Below are 21,069 nucleotides of genomic sequence, written 5' to 3' on the forward strand. Positions count from 1 at the left end.
GCTCCTAGCACAATCTAAAAGACATTACCCTTAGTCTGCTGTCTGTCAATCGGCTTGTTACGCCAGACAATAACACAGATACAGATCAGAGGCAAGAAAGCGCATCCGGCAATAACCATCTCGCGCTGTACAACTCCGTAGGCGTGAACAACGGCATCTCGGATAGGAGTGCCTATTGGGTCGGCCATCTGCAGCTTCATGTCGCCGTAGAGGGCAGCGGTTTGGTTCTTGGCATCCTGGGGGAGAGCCTTGTACATCTCTCTGGGTAGATCGTTGGTCCACAGGGCACCAGAGATGCCGAAACCGATGGCCTGGCCGATGGAGCCGAACATAGAGTAGAGTGCGAGCACAACGGCAATCTCTTGGTGGGTAACCTGAGTCATGATGGCGAGAGGCCCGGTCATGGCCCAAATACCACCGCACACACCATGGAAGACCTGGCACATGACGAGGTAACCGATGTCGTTTCCAGGCTGTCGGAAGTGGATGAGAAGTGCAGTACCAAGGACACACCAGGGGATGCCGAAAACTGCAGGCCAGTAGTATCTTCCATACCAACGGAGGAAACTGTATGCCATGTTAGCAGAATGACCAGATTTGTTGAGACAGTGGCGCAACTCACAGTCCGATGAAGGGCGCCAGGATAGTAGACGTCACAGAAAATGCGTTCAGAGTGTATCCAGCGGTGGCGATGCTGAGACCATGGACGACCTGTAGGTACGAGTTGTAATAAGTGTCCCAGGCAAAGATGGACATGTTGAGAAAAGCGCTTAGAAGGCAAGCACCTAGGATGGTTCGGTCCTTGAGGAACTTGAAAGGTACATAGGGCACCTTAGCATACCACTTCTCCCAGGCAGCAAATCCGGCAAGGCAAACAACGCCAACAACAAGCATTGCGATGATATAGTCAGTCTTCCAACCGTTGGGAGCACGAGTGGCAATGTTGAGAGGGGTCAGGATAAGAGAGAAACCAGCAATGGTGAGGATCATGCCAACAATGTCAAATTCGACAAAGTAGTGCTTCGTTGAGTCCCAGAGACTGCGCTGACTCTTCTCTGGCAAGTACCCAAGCTTCTTGGCCTTGATTTCGTGATACATAAAAATGGCAGACACGGGGATAGAGAAGAAGACAAGAATGATACAAAAAGATCCGAAAGCCCAGCGATAGGTCGAGTGCTTGAAGAACAACTCAGCAATCTTAGGGCCACCGAAAGTAGAAGCAAGTCGGGGGCTCATATAAAGGCCGAACATGATCATGCGGTTGCGAAGAGAAGTCATGTCTGAAAGAACGACATCGATAATGTAGCTTAGACCAACGTGGCCAACCCAGTAGAAGGTATGACCAGCAGCATAAGTCTCAACATTCTTGCAGCAGGCTTTCATAATCATCCCGATAATGATTATCAGAATCATCAGCAGGAACCCTTCGTTTCGGCCGCGAATATCGATGATCTTGGCGATGGCGAGCTTGCTGACACCCGCGATGATGGATCCAAAGACACTGGTTATGGCAAGCAGGCCGTGCTGGCTGAACGAAGAAGTGACATATGGCACCAAACTGGAGTGAACAGCCTGAAGGAGAGTATCGACGAAGTTGACCAAGTAGAGGCTGCATTAATGTTAGCTGGTTCTCAGTGGCTCGTAAACAGGAGCGTCAGAGAGCATACAATATAAAAACAGCCCACATCATACCAGGAGACCAGACTTTGGTGATGGCCTCGACACGCTTGACGCCGTCCTGCTTGATCTCGGAGCCATCATCTGAATCATGCTCCTTTTCCTTGTCGGGGAAATCATTGATGGCATGGTTCTCAGGTTGTATCTGCTTCTCAAAGTCGCCCTGGACTTGAGCTGGGCTGGTGGAAGCAGCCATGTTTTCTTGATGGAACCTTTGAGATGCAATGATGGCCAGAGAGCTGGGAATAGAGTTGCAAAGAAGGTTCAAAAGTACCACGAGTGGGTTACACTTAGCTGAGGCACTTTGTATTTAAGGTAGTGGCATGAAGGAACATAAATGCAACACAGAAACGTGATTAAAGCCGCGGATTTATAGACAGCGTTACATTCTCCAGAAATATTCGCAACATCCTGTCTCGTCTCTTCCTCCGTGATTGGCAAGACAATGGGATGGACCGTCCATCTTCTGGGTCTGTAGGGATTCGTCTTGTGCCGGACCTGTCCTGCAGAGTTGCCAGTGCCTTGTTCCGGAAGTCGGACTAATGCCAAGCTCTTTTACAGAGAAAAAGTGTGCAGAGAATGGTCATGGATTCATGGATTCATGGTTCCTGTATTGCAGCGGATGATTCTGAGTGGAGTTTCTGCAGTAAGACGGATGAGCACCCTTGAACATCGGAGAGAACTCTAGTGTCAGGGAAGAATGCTTTGTTCTCATTGGGAGAAGCTTGAAGGATTCATGTTGCTAGATGATCACTTCCGCAACTGGTCTAATACCGAGCTCTGGCTGCTGCAGAGGCTCTTTGCGATTCAGGGATGCTCGCCGAAGTTGCTTCTATCTGATCATCAGATAAGCCGATAAAGGAGGATTTAGTGGAGAGGCCCATCGCCTAATCCAAGCCGGTACAAAGGATCCCAGCATAATGAGTTCATGGCCGTTGCCGTCGGGTGAACTCTCATAGTCCGGTCCTCGACAAGAGTTGCTAGAATCGATATGGATCTCTCCCAAGCACGAATCAGAAACCTGATGACCCGTAATTGATCAAGTCTGTTGTTCTCGAATGTGGTTTACCTGCAAGTATGAAGGGTTTAATCCTGGTACGATCAATTCTTGACCAGTTCGCTTGGCAATTGTCGTGAGACCAGTCGAAGGAGCCTGTTAGCTATGCGTTTGGTTCCGGGCCCGAGAACGAATTCTTTGATCAAATAACGGATGAACTAGCAGAGTTTTGCGTACCCATTTGAGGCCATGGTGGGTTTAAGTTGAGGCGCTTCAGCCCTGGCGGCTCTTTCAGCCACCAGCGACTGATTATCTAGATAAGATAAGATCTTATGAAATAAGGTTTCTCATGTTGGTTCATTGCAGTTCTTGTCGCTTGAGCAGCCCTTGTCCGTTTTTCTCGTCACAACGTGTGTTCTGCTTTACTGCAGGCCAACGGGTTGGTTTTTCTCTTGTATTTGTCAGAAGATCGTGATGGTGAAAGGCGAAGTCGGTTGCTGTTCAAGGAACGCCTCTTACCTCATCGCGAACTAACTTAGTAGGCAAAAGCGCGTTATTTCCGGTGGACAGCATGAAGCCATCGCCTCAAGCCAGTGGAGAGCTAAACTGAAGATCCTGGGCAGTTCCACATCGTTTGACTGGCCTTACTCACTAGCACACGATATCTTATGCGGCCAAGAAGAATAGAAACGGAGTTTACCGATATATTGGAGTCTTTGTCCAGTGGAAAGTGGAGGATTTGAAGAAGAAGGATTCCTTTCCAGTGGAGCCCCCTGGCCTTATACGACCCTCCTTCAGCCAATGCTGTTTCTTGTCTCAAGGCCTTGCCTTAAAGATCGTCCGAGCAGGCGTGGGGGGCACTGAACATACCTAGGTAATCTTATATCCATTTTGGCAACAGCGAAATAAGTCGGATCGAGGCGACTCTTTCTCGGAAATGAATATCTTGACCGATCAGAAAGCCACCAATACTAGTTCGTAAGAGAAATATCCAGACTGATACTCGTCGTTCTAGTAGTATAATATGAAAGACTATAGTGTTCTTTCCTAAAGGCATAATTTAAGCTTTTGCAACGGAGGTTATGTCTAACTTTGAGAACAACCCCACATACACGATGCCGGAACAAGTTATATTGCCAGCTTTTACTCGTGGACTTGTCTATAAAAGATTTAGGTACATAGTAGTAAGTATCTATCGTGATTTCCTTCTACCCAACAGGTCATTAGTGTTCAAGAATATGAACTGAAAGGCCTATATGTAAAACACAAAGACTGGTATGCATAACAAACCTTCGATTCAGTCATCGCTACAGGTCGCTGGAGTCTCTATGCTCTGAGACAGTATTTGTATGACAAAGACAGGCCCAGTAACTTTGAATCTACTGTTCGAGGAACCTTGCCAAATGGTATGAATGATAACATGTCCTCATATTTCAATAACCTTAAGGATCCTACCTTATGAGGAAAGCCTCCAGCAAAGTGGCACTCGATATCAGAAGTTTCTTTGGTTGTTTTCTCTACAATATGGGCTTAAACTTTCCACAATAAATCAGCGCAACGCTTTAAATGAGCCAGAAAACATTTTGATTTTCAAAGTGGCTAATAACCATAAGGTTCAGGTACCGCTAGAATCAAATGGGTACTAAAATTATTTATTCTCTTACACTTTGAGCTCATATCTGTTGCCAGAAACTTTCACTTTGAACATATGAATGTTCTAGGTTATAAACCCAAAGTAAATATCTAGACTAATATATAATGGACTTTACCTTTTCTCTCCGGATTCTCTCGTATATATATATATCCTTGCTTCATGAATTTCAATCAATAGCTGGCACAAAGAAACAACAATCGATTATACCAATCAATCAAAGATCCTTTGCTTCAACGGTTTATATACAGAACGGACGAAATGGCTCCCCCTAACCCTATATTCACTCCTACTAAAGGGAAGTGTCCTGGCCCTCAGGCATTCTATGCCGGTCTCGATGGCTACGTCAACCCGGATGCTAATGTCCATGAAGAATATCAATCTAGCCTTCGCCACGCGACCCCACAATCCTTATTTGATGACGCTTTCTGCAGTTATGACGATTCGTCGATTACACAGGAGGACATTTTCGGTGCAAGGATCGTCCACCATACTGAGACGGATATCGACTCGGAAGATAGCCGCCCCAAATGTTATGTTGATGAGGACTCAAATCTCGATGACCCAGAGTCTTCGAGCACGAATCCCACTCATCCTGTTGAACTCTTTGACCCTTTCGCGCCCGTTGGCTCAACTATTAATCCTGGACTTCTCTCCTCTATTCGTTCAGCGGGCATTGAAACCCACATCAAACACAACGCAACTGAGAAGGTTCTGCTACAAACAGAATCCACTACTGCCGACAGCAAAGCCATGCAAGATCAGATTAAAGCTGATTTCGATAAGGAGATGCTTCAAGATGCCATGGCCATCCTGAAACTCCAAAATCTCATCATCTTGAGTAAGCACGATCAAGCTTGCCTCAAGAAGGACATTTACATAGTGATGGACAGATGGCCGACACAGGAATTGGCGGATACTCTCTTGGCCCTAGAAGATCAGTCTACTGTTGACGGTACATACAAACTTTACCAACTTTTACTGTCTCTCATCAAAGACTACTTGGACAAGGCGACCTCTGATTTCCTCCCACGAGCATATCGAGGTCTTCCTGTGGTGGACTCGGGCTTGACTTACAACGAGCGCCAAGGGCTCGAGGGGGGGGTTGACCTGGATATTCTCGACAAACCTGGACGGAAACTTCTTTTCTGGGCTTTCCTAAGACACGAGTTGATGAGCAAGGTTCGTCTTTACGTCGCGGTTATTGGTCGTAGCTATAGGCCTCCAGCCTAACTGAGTCGACGAGGAGGCCATAAGTTTCTGCCATGGGAGGACGAAGCCATCAGGTGTGTTCGTACCTATATACAAACTCTATATACAGCCTTCTTTTCCGAGTGGTCTGGAGCCGAGGTGCCGGATCCACCACCCCCAGGACTTGACCGCTCCAGCAGCATCGTCTGCGAGACGACCCAATGGGTAGAAGCACTCACAAACGATAAGTCCGTGTGCGCCACGGCCGCAGCAAAACTACCGAACTATGGTCACAGCCAATCATGAGCCTCTTGGATGAGAGACAAAAGCGGCAAGGTCAAAAAGCTTCGATTGAACCTGCATTGTCTCTTCTCAGAGATGCCAGGTTCGGTTGTGGCTATGATCGCGCCCATAAAGAAACCATTTCGGGAAATTTTGACAGGAAAAGGGCGTTGGTTCCAGAATTGTGGATGGACATCGTACTTCGTCATGGCACGCCTCGCAATTATACACAAGAGAATCTTACCCTATTCCGACAGCGCGCATGGGTTTTTTTTTTGGGGGGGTACTACAGCTCAACCCCATCGCGAGACCTTACTCAACATATCTCAAAAATCAGGTATTGGACTATCCATTCTGAAAGGATGGGAACGTTCTTTCTTTCAAGAATGGACCGCAAATGCAGATTTGAAGGAAATAGACGGAGTTCATGCATAGCCTCAATTACGATACAACAGACTCGGCTCTTTGTGGCTTAGGTATACCAAGGTCCTTACTTGATGATCAGGAAGGAAATATCAGAGATATCTGCACTTAAAGTAGAGATTGCACCGTGGTAATTCAACACTACCTTATCTTGCACATCTGAAATGTGGTTCATGGAAGTCAGGTAAATGACTTATACGACTTCTTCATGGTACAGGGTAGGTGTTTGTGTCGACACATGACTCGCCAACCAAAGCTCCTGTGGGTCTCCCTTCACCGTCTCCGTACGTCATCGGTTCTAACTCGTCAGGCGCCACAACTTGAACCTGAATAGTTTCAGCCTTGCATTTGCGTCTCACACAACAACTCTCAGCATTTATCGCTGTGAGTATTAATCATCGTACCTCGCGATGAAGAACGAACCCGATTCATGCTGGAAGGAGAGTCGGAAGGTCATCGCCCCTGACACCGGCAAGAGTCTCGAGGTTCAGCTCGTACTGTCCTTGGTGATTGGCGTTTCTGCCTTCTTGGTCTTCTGTGTATGTCTGTCCTTGGCATGGCTGGAAGATGCTTCACGGCCCCCTATTAATCTTACAACGTTCTAAGGTTCAGAGCTGACTCATTAAAGATCCTACGCCCACGATGGCCCGCCCTTTACGCTGCGCGAAAACGGCGCCTCGATCACCAACTTGGTCTGCCTGCCCTTCCAAATTCCATGTTTGGCTGGATCCCGACACTTTTTAAAATCACCGAAGAACAGGTCCTGGCCTCCGCCGGACTCGATGCTTTTGTGGTACGACACAAACCCCGAGAGGCGTGTATATATCATTAACGGGTCATAGTTTCTTAGCTTCTTCAAAATGGCCATCCGACTCTTTAGCATCATGGCAATCTTTGCGACGGTTATCCTGTTGCCAATCAATCGCGCGTTTTCGGACGTCAAAGACGACAAGGGCCATGATGGTGACGATACATCAGTTAACCCGATTTCATTGTTTGGAACAGATCAACAGGTGTTCTCAGATGCCAGCTTCCTCGACATACTGAAGCACAAGGATAAAACGGACAAAAGCTTCGAGAGGTCCTGGCTTTGGGCTTATGTCGTTTTCACATACTTCTTTGTTGGCTTGACGATTTACTATCTCAACCTCGAGACATTTCGCGTCATCAAATTCCGCCAAGACTATCTTGGATCACAGTCCACCGTAACAGATAGGACGTTCCGACTTACAGGTATTCCTGAGGATCTGAGATCAGAAGATAATATCAAGGAACTTATTGAAAAATTGGGCATCGGAAAAGTTGAGAAGGTTTTGCTTTGTCGAGACTGGAAGAAGCTTGACGACCTTGTTGATTTGAGAGATGCGACTTTGCGACGCCTGGAAGCTGCATGGGCTACCTTTCTCAAGCACCAGCGCCAGAAACAAAAAAGCAGTAGGCCCCAAAGGAGAGATGGTAATGGAGTGCCTCGAGACCAAGGAGACCAAGAAGATGACGACCAAGCTGGAGAGAACGGACGCCTCTTGGACACTCAACAGGAGCCATGGAGTTCTGACGATGAGGGCCGACCCAAAGTTAACATACGCTATGGAACCCTAGGTCTGCGATCTCGCAACGTTGACGCTATTGATTACTACGAGGAACGACTTCGAAGGCTGGATGCACAAGTCACAGAGGCGCGCAAGAAGTCATACGCGCCCACAGACATGGCCATTGTTACTATGGACTCTGTGGCTTCATGCCAAATGGCTATCCAGGCCCGAATTGACCCCAGGCCAGGCCGGCTCCTGACCAAGTTGACACCAGCTCCTTCAGATCTCGTCTGGAGGAATACATACGCTCCCCGCGGTATTCGCCGTCTCAAATCTTGGGCTGTGACATTGTTCATTACGGCTCTCACACTCGCATTCATATTCCCCACCATTGGCATCTCGACACTTTTGAGCTACTGCACAATCCGCACTCACTTCCCAGCATTTGCAGAATGGCTGCGACAGCACGGCGTTATCTTCTCGTTTGTCCAAAACGGTTTGCCTGCTTTAGTTGTATCGCTTCTTAACGTTGCCGTTCCGTATCTATACGATTTCCTCTCTAACCACCAAGGAATGATTTCACAGGGTGATGTCGAACTCTCTGTCATCTCCAAGAACTACTTCTTCACCTTCTTCAACACATTCTTTGTTTTTGCGGTGTCATTGACAGGAATCAATTTCTGGAGCCGGATTCAAGAAATTGCGAAGGACACAAGCAAAATGGCGACATACATGGCCGACGACGTGGAGGCGCTATCAATTTTCTATATTTGCTTCATCTTGCTCCAGGGCATTGGCCTTATGCCCTTCCGAATTCTTGAGGCGGGAAGTGTATTCCTCCATCCGTTCCTCCGGTGGCTTTCCAAGACGCCACGCGATGCCCTTGAGCTCAAGAAACCTCCGGTTTTTCAGTACGGCTTTTTCCTGCCCACGTCTCTGCTTGTTTTCAACCTCTGTCTTATCTACAGTGTCTTGTATTGGGGATATGCTATTCTCGTTGTTGGAACTGTGTACTTCTGTCTGGGCTACTTTGCTTTCAAGTACATGGTACTCTATGCAATGGATCAGCCCCAACATGCCACTGGAGGTGCGTGGAGAATAATAAGCTACCGTATCATCGTGGGGTTGCTGGTCTTGGAGATTGTCATGGTGGGCCGGATCGTCACATATCAGGCATTCATTCAGTCGGTGTGCATTCTCCCACTGCTCCCCTTGACCACCTGGTATAGCTACTATATCAAGCAGCGATTCGAGCCTCTGACCAAGTACATTGCTCTTCGCGCTGTCAGGGCAGATGAGGATCCAGATGATGCAGCTGCGCTGGATGACGCGTTTGAGAACGAGGACCACCCTCGACCCTCACAGGCCATCCTACGTCGTGGAAGTACCCTAGACGAGTACAAAGAGAAGGGACTGCAATTCGTCAACCCCAGTCTTGTGGCCCCGTAAGTTATTATTTGCCTGACATATATGACATGAATTCTGACAGATATACAGACTTCCCCAGCCGTGGATCTACGATGAGCCACCTCCACCCATCCCCACGGATGACACGCAGTCAACAGAGGAGACTGAACACCCTGTTCTGCAGGGTGTCGATAGCACGCTCGGTATAGGAGACGAAAACGTGTGGAGAGACAACGGAGGAAATAATGTTTAATGACGTTGATTGAAGGTGGCATGCATGATTATAGCGCTTGCTTGGGGTCTGAAGTTTGAGCAGGTACCCCAACTGTCCTTTTCTTTTATCGCAAGAATACACGTTAGCTTGTTGTCGGTCAAAGTCATGTCTAGAATATCCGAAGACATAGAAATCATGAAACCGAAGCGCAGTTGAGTCGTGAGACCATGTTAAGCAAGAAGTATCCTGATCTGCCCCTTCCCACTTGCACTTCCAATCCCATGATGTCGACAACAGTGCTTTCCTCGATTAACTATGACTGAGGCGGTCATTTTCTTCTCCGTCATCATCATTCGTTTGGCCAAATATCGACAAGCACTTATCACGAGAACATTCGCTCATACCTACACATGAATTCTACACATGCTTTTTGAAATCTGCTCAGATCGCGGCTACCAACTTATTGATGTGCCATCGGGCGTGACCTCGCTAAGCGCATGATCTGACAAGACATATGCGGCTGATGCACTTCGACTCCGGCGACGTTCGGTAATCTATTTGGTCCAGTCGGAAACGTCTTCATTATCCCAGTAGCAAGCCCAGAGGCTTGACTATAGGGAGCGACACAGGGGTCACGGCAATGACCCCTCTGAGTGGAGACGTCAGAGCATACGATCAAGTCTCTCAGTTCATAGAAGCACGCGATGGCTATGACCGACAACAGCAGCATCGCAGTAGAGAACAAAGCCCAGCCCAAGGAATAGCCACCAGCAACATCAGGCATCACTACAGACCTGTTCCCTTGGGCGATGGAGACCATATTTTGTACACGGATCCCAGAACCGGGACCCTTTCTTTGGGTTCTGATGCAACAGGAGGGTTCTTGGATCGCCCTATTTGCAAGGCCCAATTTCGTCCTCCTATGAATACGACGTCAACGCTGCCCGTGTTATACACAGCTGTATCTGACACAAGATTCGGGGTCTGTGTCATGGCAACATTTGCGGCTGGCAGTGGATACGACAGTCCAGGAGAGGACATCTTAACCAGACCCATCAGCCCAGATCCGTCGGTAACTTCAGACGCAGACAAGCAGATGATTGTTCTTTACATGATACCGCCAGATGTGCTTGCCGTCATATCTCACGGCCTATGTCGTCAGCATTACATAAATACCACCCAACATGATGAGAATGGCAGCTTGTTGGTTGAGATAGACTCGCGGCCCAAGGGAAGTTGCAACGAGATCGACTCTGAGGTTGATGGTTTCGCAGGAGTGACAACAAGGCCGCTCGAAGTTCGAGGGCTGCCAGTTGCTATCTGTTGCAATTTGGTGGAGCTTGTCCTAGATTCGGGAGCTGATGTGATTCTTTGGGCGTTCTGCGAGCAGGGGTGGGCTCGGGCGTGGGCCTTGCGTGTCGGTCATCGAGACACACCTCATCGTACAGTCGTGGAGGCCAATGGGAGTCTGAGACAGGTTGATTCTAAGGGTGACTACAACATGACAGAAGAGGAGCAGGTGGTTGCGGCGCCAGATGTTTCTTTTGAAGCTTTGACGAGTGCAGAGATTGCCCTAAAGATAGAACCGGACACGCCTGGGCAAATACCACCGACCTACAACCATGGGAGACTTACTACTAAGATTGTATTTCGGGAGTGGTAGATGAACTTTAACAAGTAGTCAAGCTCCCTCTCGAGTCCTCAATAGAGAGGAGAGGTAAGAGATTCGGCGATGTTCCGGAAGGACTAGAGATTGCATTATCAGTTGATAGCATCAATAAGTAACATGATAGTCTAAGCAGAAGTTACAAGGATTATTACCGAAGAGTGAACAGGGGTTGGTGCAGCAATGACGTTGGCGTGAAGCTTGAGTTTTTAGTCTCGTTGTTTCAGCCCAGTACATGTCTAAGTTCCGATGACGGTGATGAAGCTTAGATATCGCGGGCCCACATCGGAAGCGACGGTTCCGATGTGGAGGCTCTTAGACGCCCGTTGATGTGTTTAACGGACTGAGACCGAAGGACTAAAGGAAGACAATCATTAACCGTAACAAACCAAACTTAAAAGTACGGAAATCAGATTGGAACTGAGAGACAGAACTAAAGGGAAAGAAAAAGATGTGGCTGATATTGAGGCTCACAAACAAGCAAGGATGTCAGAGGCATGTAACGTGTTCATCCCCTGATCAGAAGAAGCAAATAATGAATCGATAATGCTACACCCCAACACCGAGGTATCCCCAACCAACCAAGCGAGTGACTCCCTCAAAAACAGGTAAATTTGTGATATGCTTATTCTTGTATGTAAAGACAGACACTCAAGTTCTCGGATGGAGCCGCACGGTTCGCAGCCGCATCCGCAAAGAGTGGGTCTTTTTATCGGGTGGCGAGGACCCACTTTGACGGCCCAGCGCCGGAATTCGGGTGCGGCGATATCAATTCATGTGGGGACAAGGTTACCTTTTCCATTGAATGAGAAATATTTGGAGCGAGAGATGAGATGAGATGGGGAGGTATATAGAGGTGGGCATGGCCCAGTTTATGAAAGTTTTGTTTTCTATTGAACATCTTGGGGACATTGACTTGATTCTCTTCCTTTACCCATCTACTCTACTCTCCTTGATCTTCTTAACCTTGTATACTGAGTATTGTAATGCACTGCCAACCAACCAACCAAAATGGATCAACAAAATCCAAATCGCTCTTCAACAACTCTAGAAGGTCGTGAAGACGACACCACCTTCGCACCCCTAAACACCCACCCAACAACAATGAGCCGCATCCGTCGCTCCCTCTCCCACACCCACACTCACTCCCACGATGGTTCCCAGAAGGAAACCCGCGATCCAGATCTAGATATCGACCTGCCATACCGAACCCTCAGCGCCAATGCCAACCTAGACGAATATCGCGTTGAAGTTCCAGGCGGTGCTATCCCCGGTCCTATCCAGCCTGAGGAGATTGCGAGGAAGTCGACAAATCATGAACCTGGACAGGAGAGGCGGTATAAGCTTGTCACTTTCACTCCTGGCGATAAAGAGAATCCTAAGAATTGGAGCAAGGCTTATAAGTGGTGGTGCACTATGTGTGTGGCGCTGACGTGCTTTGTTGTTGCGTTCTGCTCTAGTGTTATCACTGCTGATATCGCCGGAGTGGTCAAGGATCTGAACGTCAGTAACGAACTTGCTCTTGTGAGTATCAGTCTCTTCGTAGTGGGTTTTGGTGTAGGGCCCATGGTTTTTGCACCCCTTTCTGAGATTTACGGTCGACGAGTCATCTAGTAAGTCTTCTCGCCTGAGATATTTGGTGGATTATTATTAATGTTGTTCAGTGGCTCTACTCTTCTTGTTGCTGTCATCTTTATCATTCCTTGTGCCGTGGCAAAGAACATCGAGACTCTTCTCGTCTGCCGAGCCATCGATGGTATTGCTTTCTCAGCACCTATGACCCTTGTCGGTGGTACACTCGCCGATCTGTGGAAGAATGAAGAGCGTGGTGTTCCCATGGCTGCATTCTCTGCTGCTCCCTTCATCGGCCCTGCTAGTAAGTTATCCCTGAATACCCTCACTTATCCAAATACTAACGAATGCATCAGTTGGTCCTCTTGTCGGTGGCTTCCTCTCTGATGCCGCTGGTTGGCGATGGCTCTACTGGATCCAGCTCATCCTCGCCTTCGTCGTCTGGGTTCTCATCACCTTCACCGTCCCAGAGACTTACGCCCCTACTCTTCTCGCCCGCCGAGCTCGCAAGCTTCGAGCTGCCACTGGTGAAACCGACCATGTTACAGAGCAAGAACTGGATCTTCGACCTCTGTCTGAGCGTCTCCGAATCTTCCTCATTCGACCTTTCCAGCTTCTCTTTGGCGAGCTCATCGTCTTCCTTATCTCCGTGTATATGAGTGTCCTCTACGGTCTTCTGTACATGTTCTTCGTTGCCTTCCCTATTATCTACCAGAAGGGCAAGGGTTACTCCGCTGGAAAGACTGGTCTCATGTTCATTCCTGTCGCTGTTGGTGTTCTCCTCTCAGCTGCTTGCTCTCCGTGGGTAAACAACCATTACATCTCGCTCGTCAAGAAGCACAATGGTCATCCTCCCGCCGAGGTTCGTCTTATTCCCATGATGGCCTCATGCTGGTTCATTCCCATTGGCCTATTCATATTTGCCTGGACCTCATACAAGGATCTTTCTTGGGCTGGTCCTGCTATGGGTGGTTTCCCTGTCGGCTTTGGCTTCATCTTCCTTTACAACTCTGCCAACAACTACCTTGTCGACTCTTATCAGCATCAGGCTGCCTCTGCTCTCGCTGCAAAGACTTGCATCCGAAGCTTCTGGGGCGCTGCAGTTGTTCTCTTCACTGAGCAGATGTATGACCGTCTTAACGATCAATGGGCCTCAACACTCCTTGCTTTCATCAGTCTTGCTTGCTGTGCCATTCCATTCATGTTCTGGAAGTACGGCGCCAAGATCCGTGAGCGTAGCAAGTACGCTTACGGTGGCGATGACGAGACTGTCGACGATATTGAGAAGGCCAAGGGTCGTGTGAACACTCATGGCGGCGCTCAAGTCCGTGGTGACTCTGAGGATGAGGATCTTCGCCGTGCTCGCAGCTATGTGAGCAACCCCTAAGCCAACTACACCCAATTGGCTTTCCAACTTGTCCTTTGGACATTTTCATATGAAAAAAATAGACTGGGACTGGGACTTAGACTTGGGGCAGTACAAGGAGGTTGGATTTTAATGCCTGGACAGGACTTGCATATACGAACAATATGCACGGAAAACTATTTAGAGTAGACTCGGATATTTAGCATAATACCCTTGAATTTAATGTCATTTTGATTAACACACTGAACCATCAGTGCCTCTATCGTGTGTCTGCAAGAAGTATCCAAGCCTGATAAAGAGCCTTTGCTGACCATGTGCAGCAGAATCATCAAAGAACTATTTCTTTTCACCACCTTGACCGAACGAAAACGACAGGAAAACGAACAAACAGACACGACGACTGAACTGCTATCATCCTACACAGAAACTAGGTTTTCAGGGGGTCGGAGGGCGTTCATGCAAGCTTATCCTTCATCGGTACCGTTCGGCGATGAAATGGGTCGCAACAGAGCTTTTCATCGAGAGGGCCCACTTGGCGAAGAACATGGCAGCAGGGATCGCTCTTCATCTCCTTCTAGTTCCCGGCTCGGCCGCGATAGCATCCCACTAGAGGTGTGAAGTTTTGCCTAAACAAGGATAGGAGCAAAGGGTCGTTATTTCCAGTGGATCATCGACACTCCCTCCCCTAAACGCCGCGAAAACAAAGAACAGAGCAGAAAAGCAGAGAATGGGACCCCTTTAGATGGCGCGGACGGGTAGTGATTCACGGCGTCGCAACTTGAGGTCTTTGGTGAGAGAGTTCTTGCTTGTCTTGGTCTCTATCCACTCCTCGAGGTTGCTAAGGGTGCACTCGGCAATCTCGGTGAGAGCCTCCTCGGTGAAGAAGGCTTGGTGACCACAAACAACCACATTGGGGAACGTCATGAGACGCATGAGCTTATCATCTTGAATGATTGTCGACGAGTGGTCGTTGTAGAAGAGTTCACCTTCAGCCTCGTACACATCGAGCGCAAGGCCGCCGATATGATTTGTCTTGAGCGCATGGATGACAGATTCGGTGTCGAGCAGGCCACCTCGTGAGGTATTGACCAGCATGGCACCCTCTTTCATCAGAGAAATAGTGTTGCGGTTGATGATGTGCCGCGTTTGCTCCATGAGAGGACAATGAAGACTGACAATATCGCACTGAGGGAGAAGGTCTTCGAGAGACTTGTACTCACCATACTCCTCAAAGGCTGGTGAAGGGAAGGGATCATATGCGAGGAGTCTGCAGCCGAAGCCCTTCATGATGCGCGCAGTAGCAAGACCAATTTTGCCAACACCGACAATGCCGACAGTCTTGCCATAGAGAGTCTTTCCGAGAAGGCCATCGAGAGCAAAGTTACCCTCGCGAACACGGTTGTAAGCGCGATGGGTCTTTCGGTTGAGGGTCTGGATCAGAGCAACAGCAAACTCGGCAACAGCCTCGGGAGAATAGGAGGGGACATTGGCGACCATGATGCGGAGACGCTGGGCAGCATCGAGGTCAACATTATTGAAGCCTGCGCATCGCAGCAAAATAGCCTTTACGCCAAATTCTGACAGGGCGGAGATGACATTGTCGTTGACGACATCGTTGACGAAGACGCAAATGGCATCGGCTCCATCGACGAGGGAGACGGTGTCTTCGTTAAGAGCGAATTCGTGAAAGATGAGCTCGATGCCAGACTCTGCGTGCTTGGCGCCGAGGACTGACGACAAGTACTTTTTATCGTAGGGTTTTGTGCTGAATACGGCGAGCTTCATGGTGATAAGATAAGGATGGGTCGGATTGGAAGTTGAGGAAGAGGAAGAAGAGGGTGAAGAGATGAAGAGATGAAGATGGAGATGTAAGGGATAAAAGACTTATAAAGGGGATTGAAGAGGAAGAAATAAATGGGTTAGCAAGTATGGATGTTTTGTGCGACTGCTCGACAGCTAAGCTCTTTCCTTGATCCAATTGCGCGGGGTTTTTGAAGCTTGGAAGGTAAATATGGACGTTTCTGGGCATTCTCCACCAGAAACGGGGAGCTTCAACTTGAAGTATATATACACTCACTAAAATGCACCAAATACCCTGCGATTATTCCTCTAGGTATTTTCTATAATTTAGACTCAATCATTGTATGAACCCACTAAGCACAGCCCCTACACGAGGATGGAAAAAAAGGAGGTCACATCCAGTAACTCTATCCAGCTTCAGCACATACATACACCGATCAACCATCTCCAATTACAGCGGTGCCGTCAGCATGTGCCTTGGAAAATCAGACCATACCAATATCCATAGTTTGGACGCCAAGCATGTGTGTCTAACCAACTGTTGCAGGAAAGGAGGCAATTGTTGTTATTATTATTATCTTTTGAGGCTGAAGATTGAGTTGGGCTTCAACGTATGATTAAGCTTTTCACTAACACTCGTTTTCAGCTGTCCTTGTTGTTGTTTCTCAAGAGACACATTCCTACGCCAATACCAACGCCGAACAAGTATAGGCGTGGAAATGAATCATCTCAATAGCTTACTCCGTCCTGCAAAATACTCCGTAAATTCAGTATAATTTGTTCATATGCACCCCACGCTCGCCAAATCAACCGAGGCTCTTCTGCCTCCAAAATGTCCCCGGAATCTTTCGGTGTCCGTGTCCCGGGGATCCGGGTTAATGACCCCCGGCCCCGGATGGATGGGGCTATTTGTTGTCTGACATGCAAGGCACGCAGAGCCCCAATCGTCCCTTCTTTATGGTCTGATTTCAACAATCGAAAGTTGTAATTTATAAGATACATCTTGATAGGATCACAGAGGCCCCTGCTGGGCTTGAAACGGACAAGGATATACGCAAGGTCAGCTTCGGTGACATATCAACGGTGACCGCTGGACGCTTATGCAATTCGGTGAGCGTTGCAGCATCTTATTTATGGCCTCATTTGGAGGTTTCATTGATACCATGGGCAATGCGTGAGTCATCGACAAGGTATTGACTGTTGACACTTCGTGTTCAAGGCTATGTTGCATCTCAACCATGGCCTGATATGCCCTGGGTTATCCTCTCCTGCGTTGGAACCTAATCCTATATTTGATACCTCTATCAAGGGTCCTCATTAATGATATCCAAGTATGCCGCTTATTAAGAAGAAAGAGTTCAAGTACGATCCAGAACACAATACCTGTTAGCCTGATTACCACTCTCCTTCAAACGACTAGTGAACTCGTTTTACTCTATTTATTTCTGCCCGGAAAATATAACAGTATCAGATCTCACATCGCTATGACGCAACAATTCACAATACATTGGCACTTTTGGGCATTGTATAGTCTTGGAGGTGAGATATCTTCGTAAATCAGTAGTTGAGTGCTACAGTTGAAATGCATCATGCAGTTACGGATGATCTGATCATATTTAGGCCAACAAGACCCAGCCGGTCGGATCCTCCACGATACCCGCATGCATCTCACATTACCCGAGTAGATCACATCTAAGGTTAAATGCTATGTATGTATGTATCATGCATCTTGTCACGGCGTGTGGAGCAATCCATCAAGACATCGGCCCGGTCCGTATCCCTGTCTTGCCTGTCCGCGGAGATCTCACAACAACCAATACCATGCCATTGGGGAACTGAGTATTTTGGATTCCTCATTCTTTCTTTGGTCTTTTCTCTAACGCTTGTAGGTGCCACTGATGGTATAATCCTTCTTCGGCCCCTTTACCGTGTACTCGATGCCCCACTCCTTCAGGTTGACGGCTTGGAAGGCAAAGTTGTACTTGACATCGTAGTAGTCGTCAATACACAAATGTCCTGCCTTGGCTTTCCATCCCTTACGCGTAGGTTCTGTGAACTCGATCTCGTGGAAAAGATAGTCTGCACGCTTTAAATCTTCTGGTTTAGCGAACCACACGCTCAGCACATCCTTGAGCTCATCATATCTCCAGACGTAACGACGTGTGGCCTTGAAGCCGAACCCTTGTTCGGTCTTGAACTCTCCCTCTTCGATATAGAGATACTCCATGCCCAGCTCATCATCGCTAGGGGAGTCCTCGCTAGGGTTGCCCGCACATCGCAACCCATCGTTCGTCTTCTCGCGGAGGAGGAACTGCGCGGTCCCACTAAAGTGTCCGCTCGGATGTGAGGGCAGTTTGCTGACAAGATCTCGCTCGAGTTTCCATGTACCGAGAAGACTTCGAAAAACAGCGTGGGCCACGAATCTCGACGTCGTCAGACCATCAGTTGCATCTTTGTGCGTCTGCTCAAGTGACTTCGTCGCAGCATCCTTTGAATCCTGGTCGTCCGTAGTGTTTGAGTACCTCGCTGGTGTGAGCATGTCCAACGGCAGATTGTTATGCGGTAAGCTGGGAACTGGAGGCTCAAGGGGCTCGCGAATCTTCAACTCAAGTGCCTCTGCAATTTCATTCACCAGATAAGGGTAGTCGCCCATTGGGAACTGCGATACTCGGGGATCATCTCGCAATTCGAGTGTTCGCTGAATCGAGATGTCATCGCGAAGCTTGGTCTTGAAGCTCTCAGATTCACGACCAGGGAATACATTGTCAGACCACAGCGCAGCCACAAACCGAGCCTGCATCTGCATCACACCCCAGTAAGGAGATCTATAAAATCCCACAAAGCCTAGATCCGGAACTTCAGGGTGGTAAGTTCCATGGAAAGCCAGGGCGACAGGCTGATCAATGTGTTTTGGTGAGAAATGAAGCGCTTTCAAGACGTCTCCAGGAAGGTAGTTTATGCAAGGTGAAGCATCAAAACCTGTCGCAACCACCACTGCTGCAATGTCCTCAATCTTTGTGCCGTCGGATAGTGTTGCCGTAGATCCTTCGAGGCTTTCGACTTTGCCTTTCGATAAAGAAATCATTCCAGATCGAACAAAATCAGTGTACCATTCGCTGACAGCCAAATATGGCTGCTTATCATCATTTGTGCCATCGATTTTGAGCAGTGGGGAATATTCCGATTGATCAGAGCCAAGAACGCCTTTGTAGACGCTGTGGACCACCTTTGCTGTTGCTTCGGGGATGTGTCCTTGTGTGTTGGTCAGGGGTCGAGGGCGGTTGTTGAGGTTGTACGAAGAAAAGTCGAGAGGGAGAAATGGCGCCGCGACTTCTGCAGGCTTGGGGCTGGTATAGAGAGGGAATACCCATATCGGGCGTTGGATGACATGATGAATGCTGTACTTGTCGATATCGGTAATTCTCGATGGATCGGGTGAGTTGGCCTCGGAAGAAAGATGAGCGCCAATGGTTCCAGCGATCTCGACCCCAGACATCTGTCCACCAACTACGAGGATCTTCCCACCACCAGGTCTGCCTTCGCCCAGAAGGCTCTTCACATCTCTGTAATGGCTGCTGTGGACAACAGGGATAGCTGTCTGCTTCTCAAGACTCTCAGGTATAATAGGCTTCCCAAAGAAACCAGAGGCAACAAGAAGATAGTCAAACTTCTTTGATTCAGTTCCAGCACCTGACTTGATGTTGACAACCCAACCATTGGATGATCCCTCTGGCCGCTCTGCACTCTCAACTCGTGTACCAAGCTTGAGTTCAAAATCCTTGTTGCTCTTAAGGAACCGCTCGAGATATCTGTGAAGATACTTTCCAACCATCCACCCCTGTGGGAGTTGAGGGTCACTGTCTTCCCATGCAAGTTCACTAAACTGCATTGTATGCCTGCTCTGGTTCGCCCACATAAATGGGTGGACCTGTCTACCATTGTCCGTCTTTGACGTAGGCCACAGTCCTCCAATATCCTTCTGGGCATCAAATATGGTGACTTTGAATTCGCCAGGGGCAGTGTTGTGTAGCAGCGTTTTGGCTGCGACAAGTCCCGAAGGACCAGCGCCTACGATACTCAGCGAAGGTGTTAGAGATAATAAGACGTGACTCACCAACAATACAAACCGTCTTGGCCATTTTTCTCACACCGGATAAGTACCTGGAGATATTCATATAAGACCCCAATGACTCCTATACAATCCCTGTCCAAGGCTCACTTGTACGATGAGCAAGGGTAAACAGGGTTGAGCGATTTGTAGCAAGAAAGCTAGGAGGAGGGGACTGATGTAGGATAAGCAAATTGAGAGAACAGCAGGCCTTCATATAAGACTCATGAATGTAAGAACACCACCCCTTCACGACTGACCGTCAGCGGGCAAACACAATCTTGGGGGTGATATACAGCATTCAGTGAGAAAAAGCATCCAATGGTTGAGCACACTGTAAGCGGTTTAGTCGATCAAGCTCCGCAACTCCCGAGATCTTCCAAGTCGTATGTGGCTTACCTAAGCGCTTGTGCTCGTGAAATGCATCAGATTGCGAATTCATATTTATTTAAAGAATGGACAAGGAATTATTGGATGGGAATTATTGGATGAGAATAACATTTACTTTGCTTGAGCGATCTGGCTGCCTCTAAAACCTCAGATCTTCACATAGAGATTGCCTGTGTTGCTAAGTAGGTAGCTTGAGTTGTCTCATCTCAGAATTTGGTGTTGGTTTCTGGTGTAAGCGGCATAACAGTATACTATGTCCAACATGAGAGTTAAGAATCGAGGTTTTGCTTTGGGGCCAAAGAGAATTTGAACTTTTCGTCTGAATCAACATGAGTTCGTGATATTTGTAAGACGAATAGAAAGATATTAGGTGTTTATGCTGGTTATGCATGTCATCAACCCCAGCTAAACTCCGAGTCTAACAACCACCACTAACACCGTCACCCTGGCATCACAACCCCCAGCATAACTAGGGAACTTGGTGTCAGTATGATACAAAAATCACCTTGATGGCGAGGAAAATCATTCGAATCTCGTCAATCCCAAGGTCCATAATATCAAATGCCGTTATCTTTTCAGAATTAGTAATGGTTCATTGCCCCGCTTTGTTGCGAATGTCGTCATACCTACCTCGTAGAATCGTCAGTTCCATCCTGTAGCTTCAAAGTAGATAAATACTCAAGCTCCAACTCCAACCAGATTATCTGACCAGTATCTAATCTTTTTAAATATCCACTAACTCTGATCGACAAATTCAAGCTCCCTTTGACCCAACTGACCCATCCTCACTTAC

The 21,069-nt window shown here is 48.0% G+C and overlaps 7 protein-coding genes across 7 annotated transcripts; 4 read left to right on the top strand and 3 right to left on the bottom strand.

Annotated features, from left to right (window-relative positions):
* Window positions 1–14: 14 nt before the first annotated feature.
* Window positions 15–1,873, bottom strand: FPRO_02700 (uncharacterized protein; the record flags this gene model as incomplete). The annotated part of the gene is made up of 3 exons (XM_031227170.1): window positions 15–567; window positions 623–1,609; window positions 1,668–1,873. 3 exons carry the CDS (start codon window positions 1,871–1,873, stop codon window positions 15–17), a joined length of 1,746 nt encoding a protein of 581 aa, XP_031077633.1.
* Window positions 1,874–4,586: 2,713 nt separating this feature from the next.
* FPRO_02699 (uncharacterized protein) lies at window positions 4,587–5,558 on the top strand (the record flags this gene model as incomplete). Its single annotated transcript, XM_031227171.1, has 1 exon — window positions 4,587–5,558. The coding sequence occupies one exon, from the start codon at window positions 4,587–4,589 to the stop codon at window positions 5,556–5,558; it is 972 nt and encodes a 323-aa protein (XP_031077634.1).
* Window positions 5,559–6,631: 1,073 nt separating this feature from the next.
* FPRO_02698 (uncharacterized protein) lies at window positions 6,632–9,413 on the top strand (the record flags this gene model as incomplete). The annotated part of the gene is made up of 4 exons (XM_031227172.1): window positions 6,632–6,760; window positions 6,850–7,014; window positions 7,064–9,198; window positions 9,251–9,413. 4 exons carry the CDS (start codon window positions 6,632–6,634, stop codon window positions 9,411–9,413), a joined length of 2,592 nt encoding a protein of 863 aa, XP_031077635.1.
* Window positions 9,414–10,014: 601 nt separating this feature from the next.
* On the top strand, window positions 10,015–11,037 carry FPRO_02697 (uncharacterized protein; the record flags this gene model as incomplete). The annotated part of the gene is made up of 1 exon (XM_031227174.1): window positions 10,015–11,037. One exon carries the CDS (start codon window positions 10,015–10,017, stop codon window positions 11,035–11,037), a length of 1,023 nt encoding a protein of 340 aa, XP_031077636.1.
* A 1,014-nt stretch (window positions 11,038–12,051) lies between these two features.
* Window positions 12,052–13,999, top strand: FPRO_02696 (putative multidrug resistance protein; the record flags this gene model as incomplete). Its single annotated transcript, XM_031227175.1, has 3 exons — window positions 12,052–12,653; window positions 12,705–12,916; window positions 12,969–13,999. The coding sequence occupies 3 exons, from the start codon at window positions 12,052–12,054 to the stop codon at window positions 13,997–13,999; spliced, it is 1,845 nt and encodes a 614-aa protein (XP_031077637.1).
* Window positions 14,000–14,716: 717 nt separating this feature from the next.
* FPRO_02695 (uncharacterized protein) lies at window positions 14,717–15,763 on the bottom strand (the record flags this gene model as incomplete). Its single annotated transcript, XM_031227176.1, has 1 exon — window positions 14,717–15,763. One exon carries the CDS (start codon window positions 15,761–15,763, stop codon window positions 14,717–14,719), a length of 1,047 nt encoding a protein of 348 aa, XP_031077638.1.
* Window positions 15,764–17,654: 1,891 nt separating this feature from the next.
* On the bottom strand, window positions 17,655–19,917 carry FPRO_02694 (uncharacterized protein; the record flags this gene model as incomplete). Its single annotated transcript, XM_031227177.1, has 2 exons — window positions 17,655–19,846; window positions 19,893–19,917. The coding sequence occupies 2 exons, from the start codon at window positions 19,915–19,917 to the stop codon at window positions 17,655–17,657; spliced, it is 2,217 nt and encodes a 738-aa protein (XP_031077639.1).
* Window positions 19,918–21,069: the final 1,152 nt, after the last annotated feature.

This window comes from Fusarium proliferatum (assembly GCF_900067095.1).
Source record: "Fusarium proliferatum ET1 genome assembly, contig: FPRO_scaffold002, whole genome shotgun sequence".
NCBI lineage: Eukaryota > Fungi > Ascomycota > Sordariomycetes > Hypocreales > Nectriaceae > Fusarium > Fusarium proliferatum.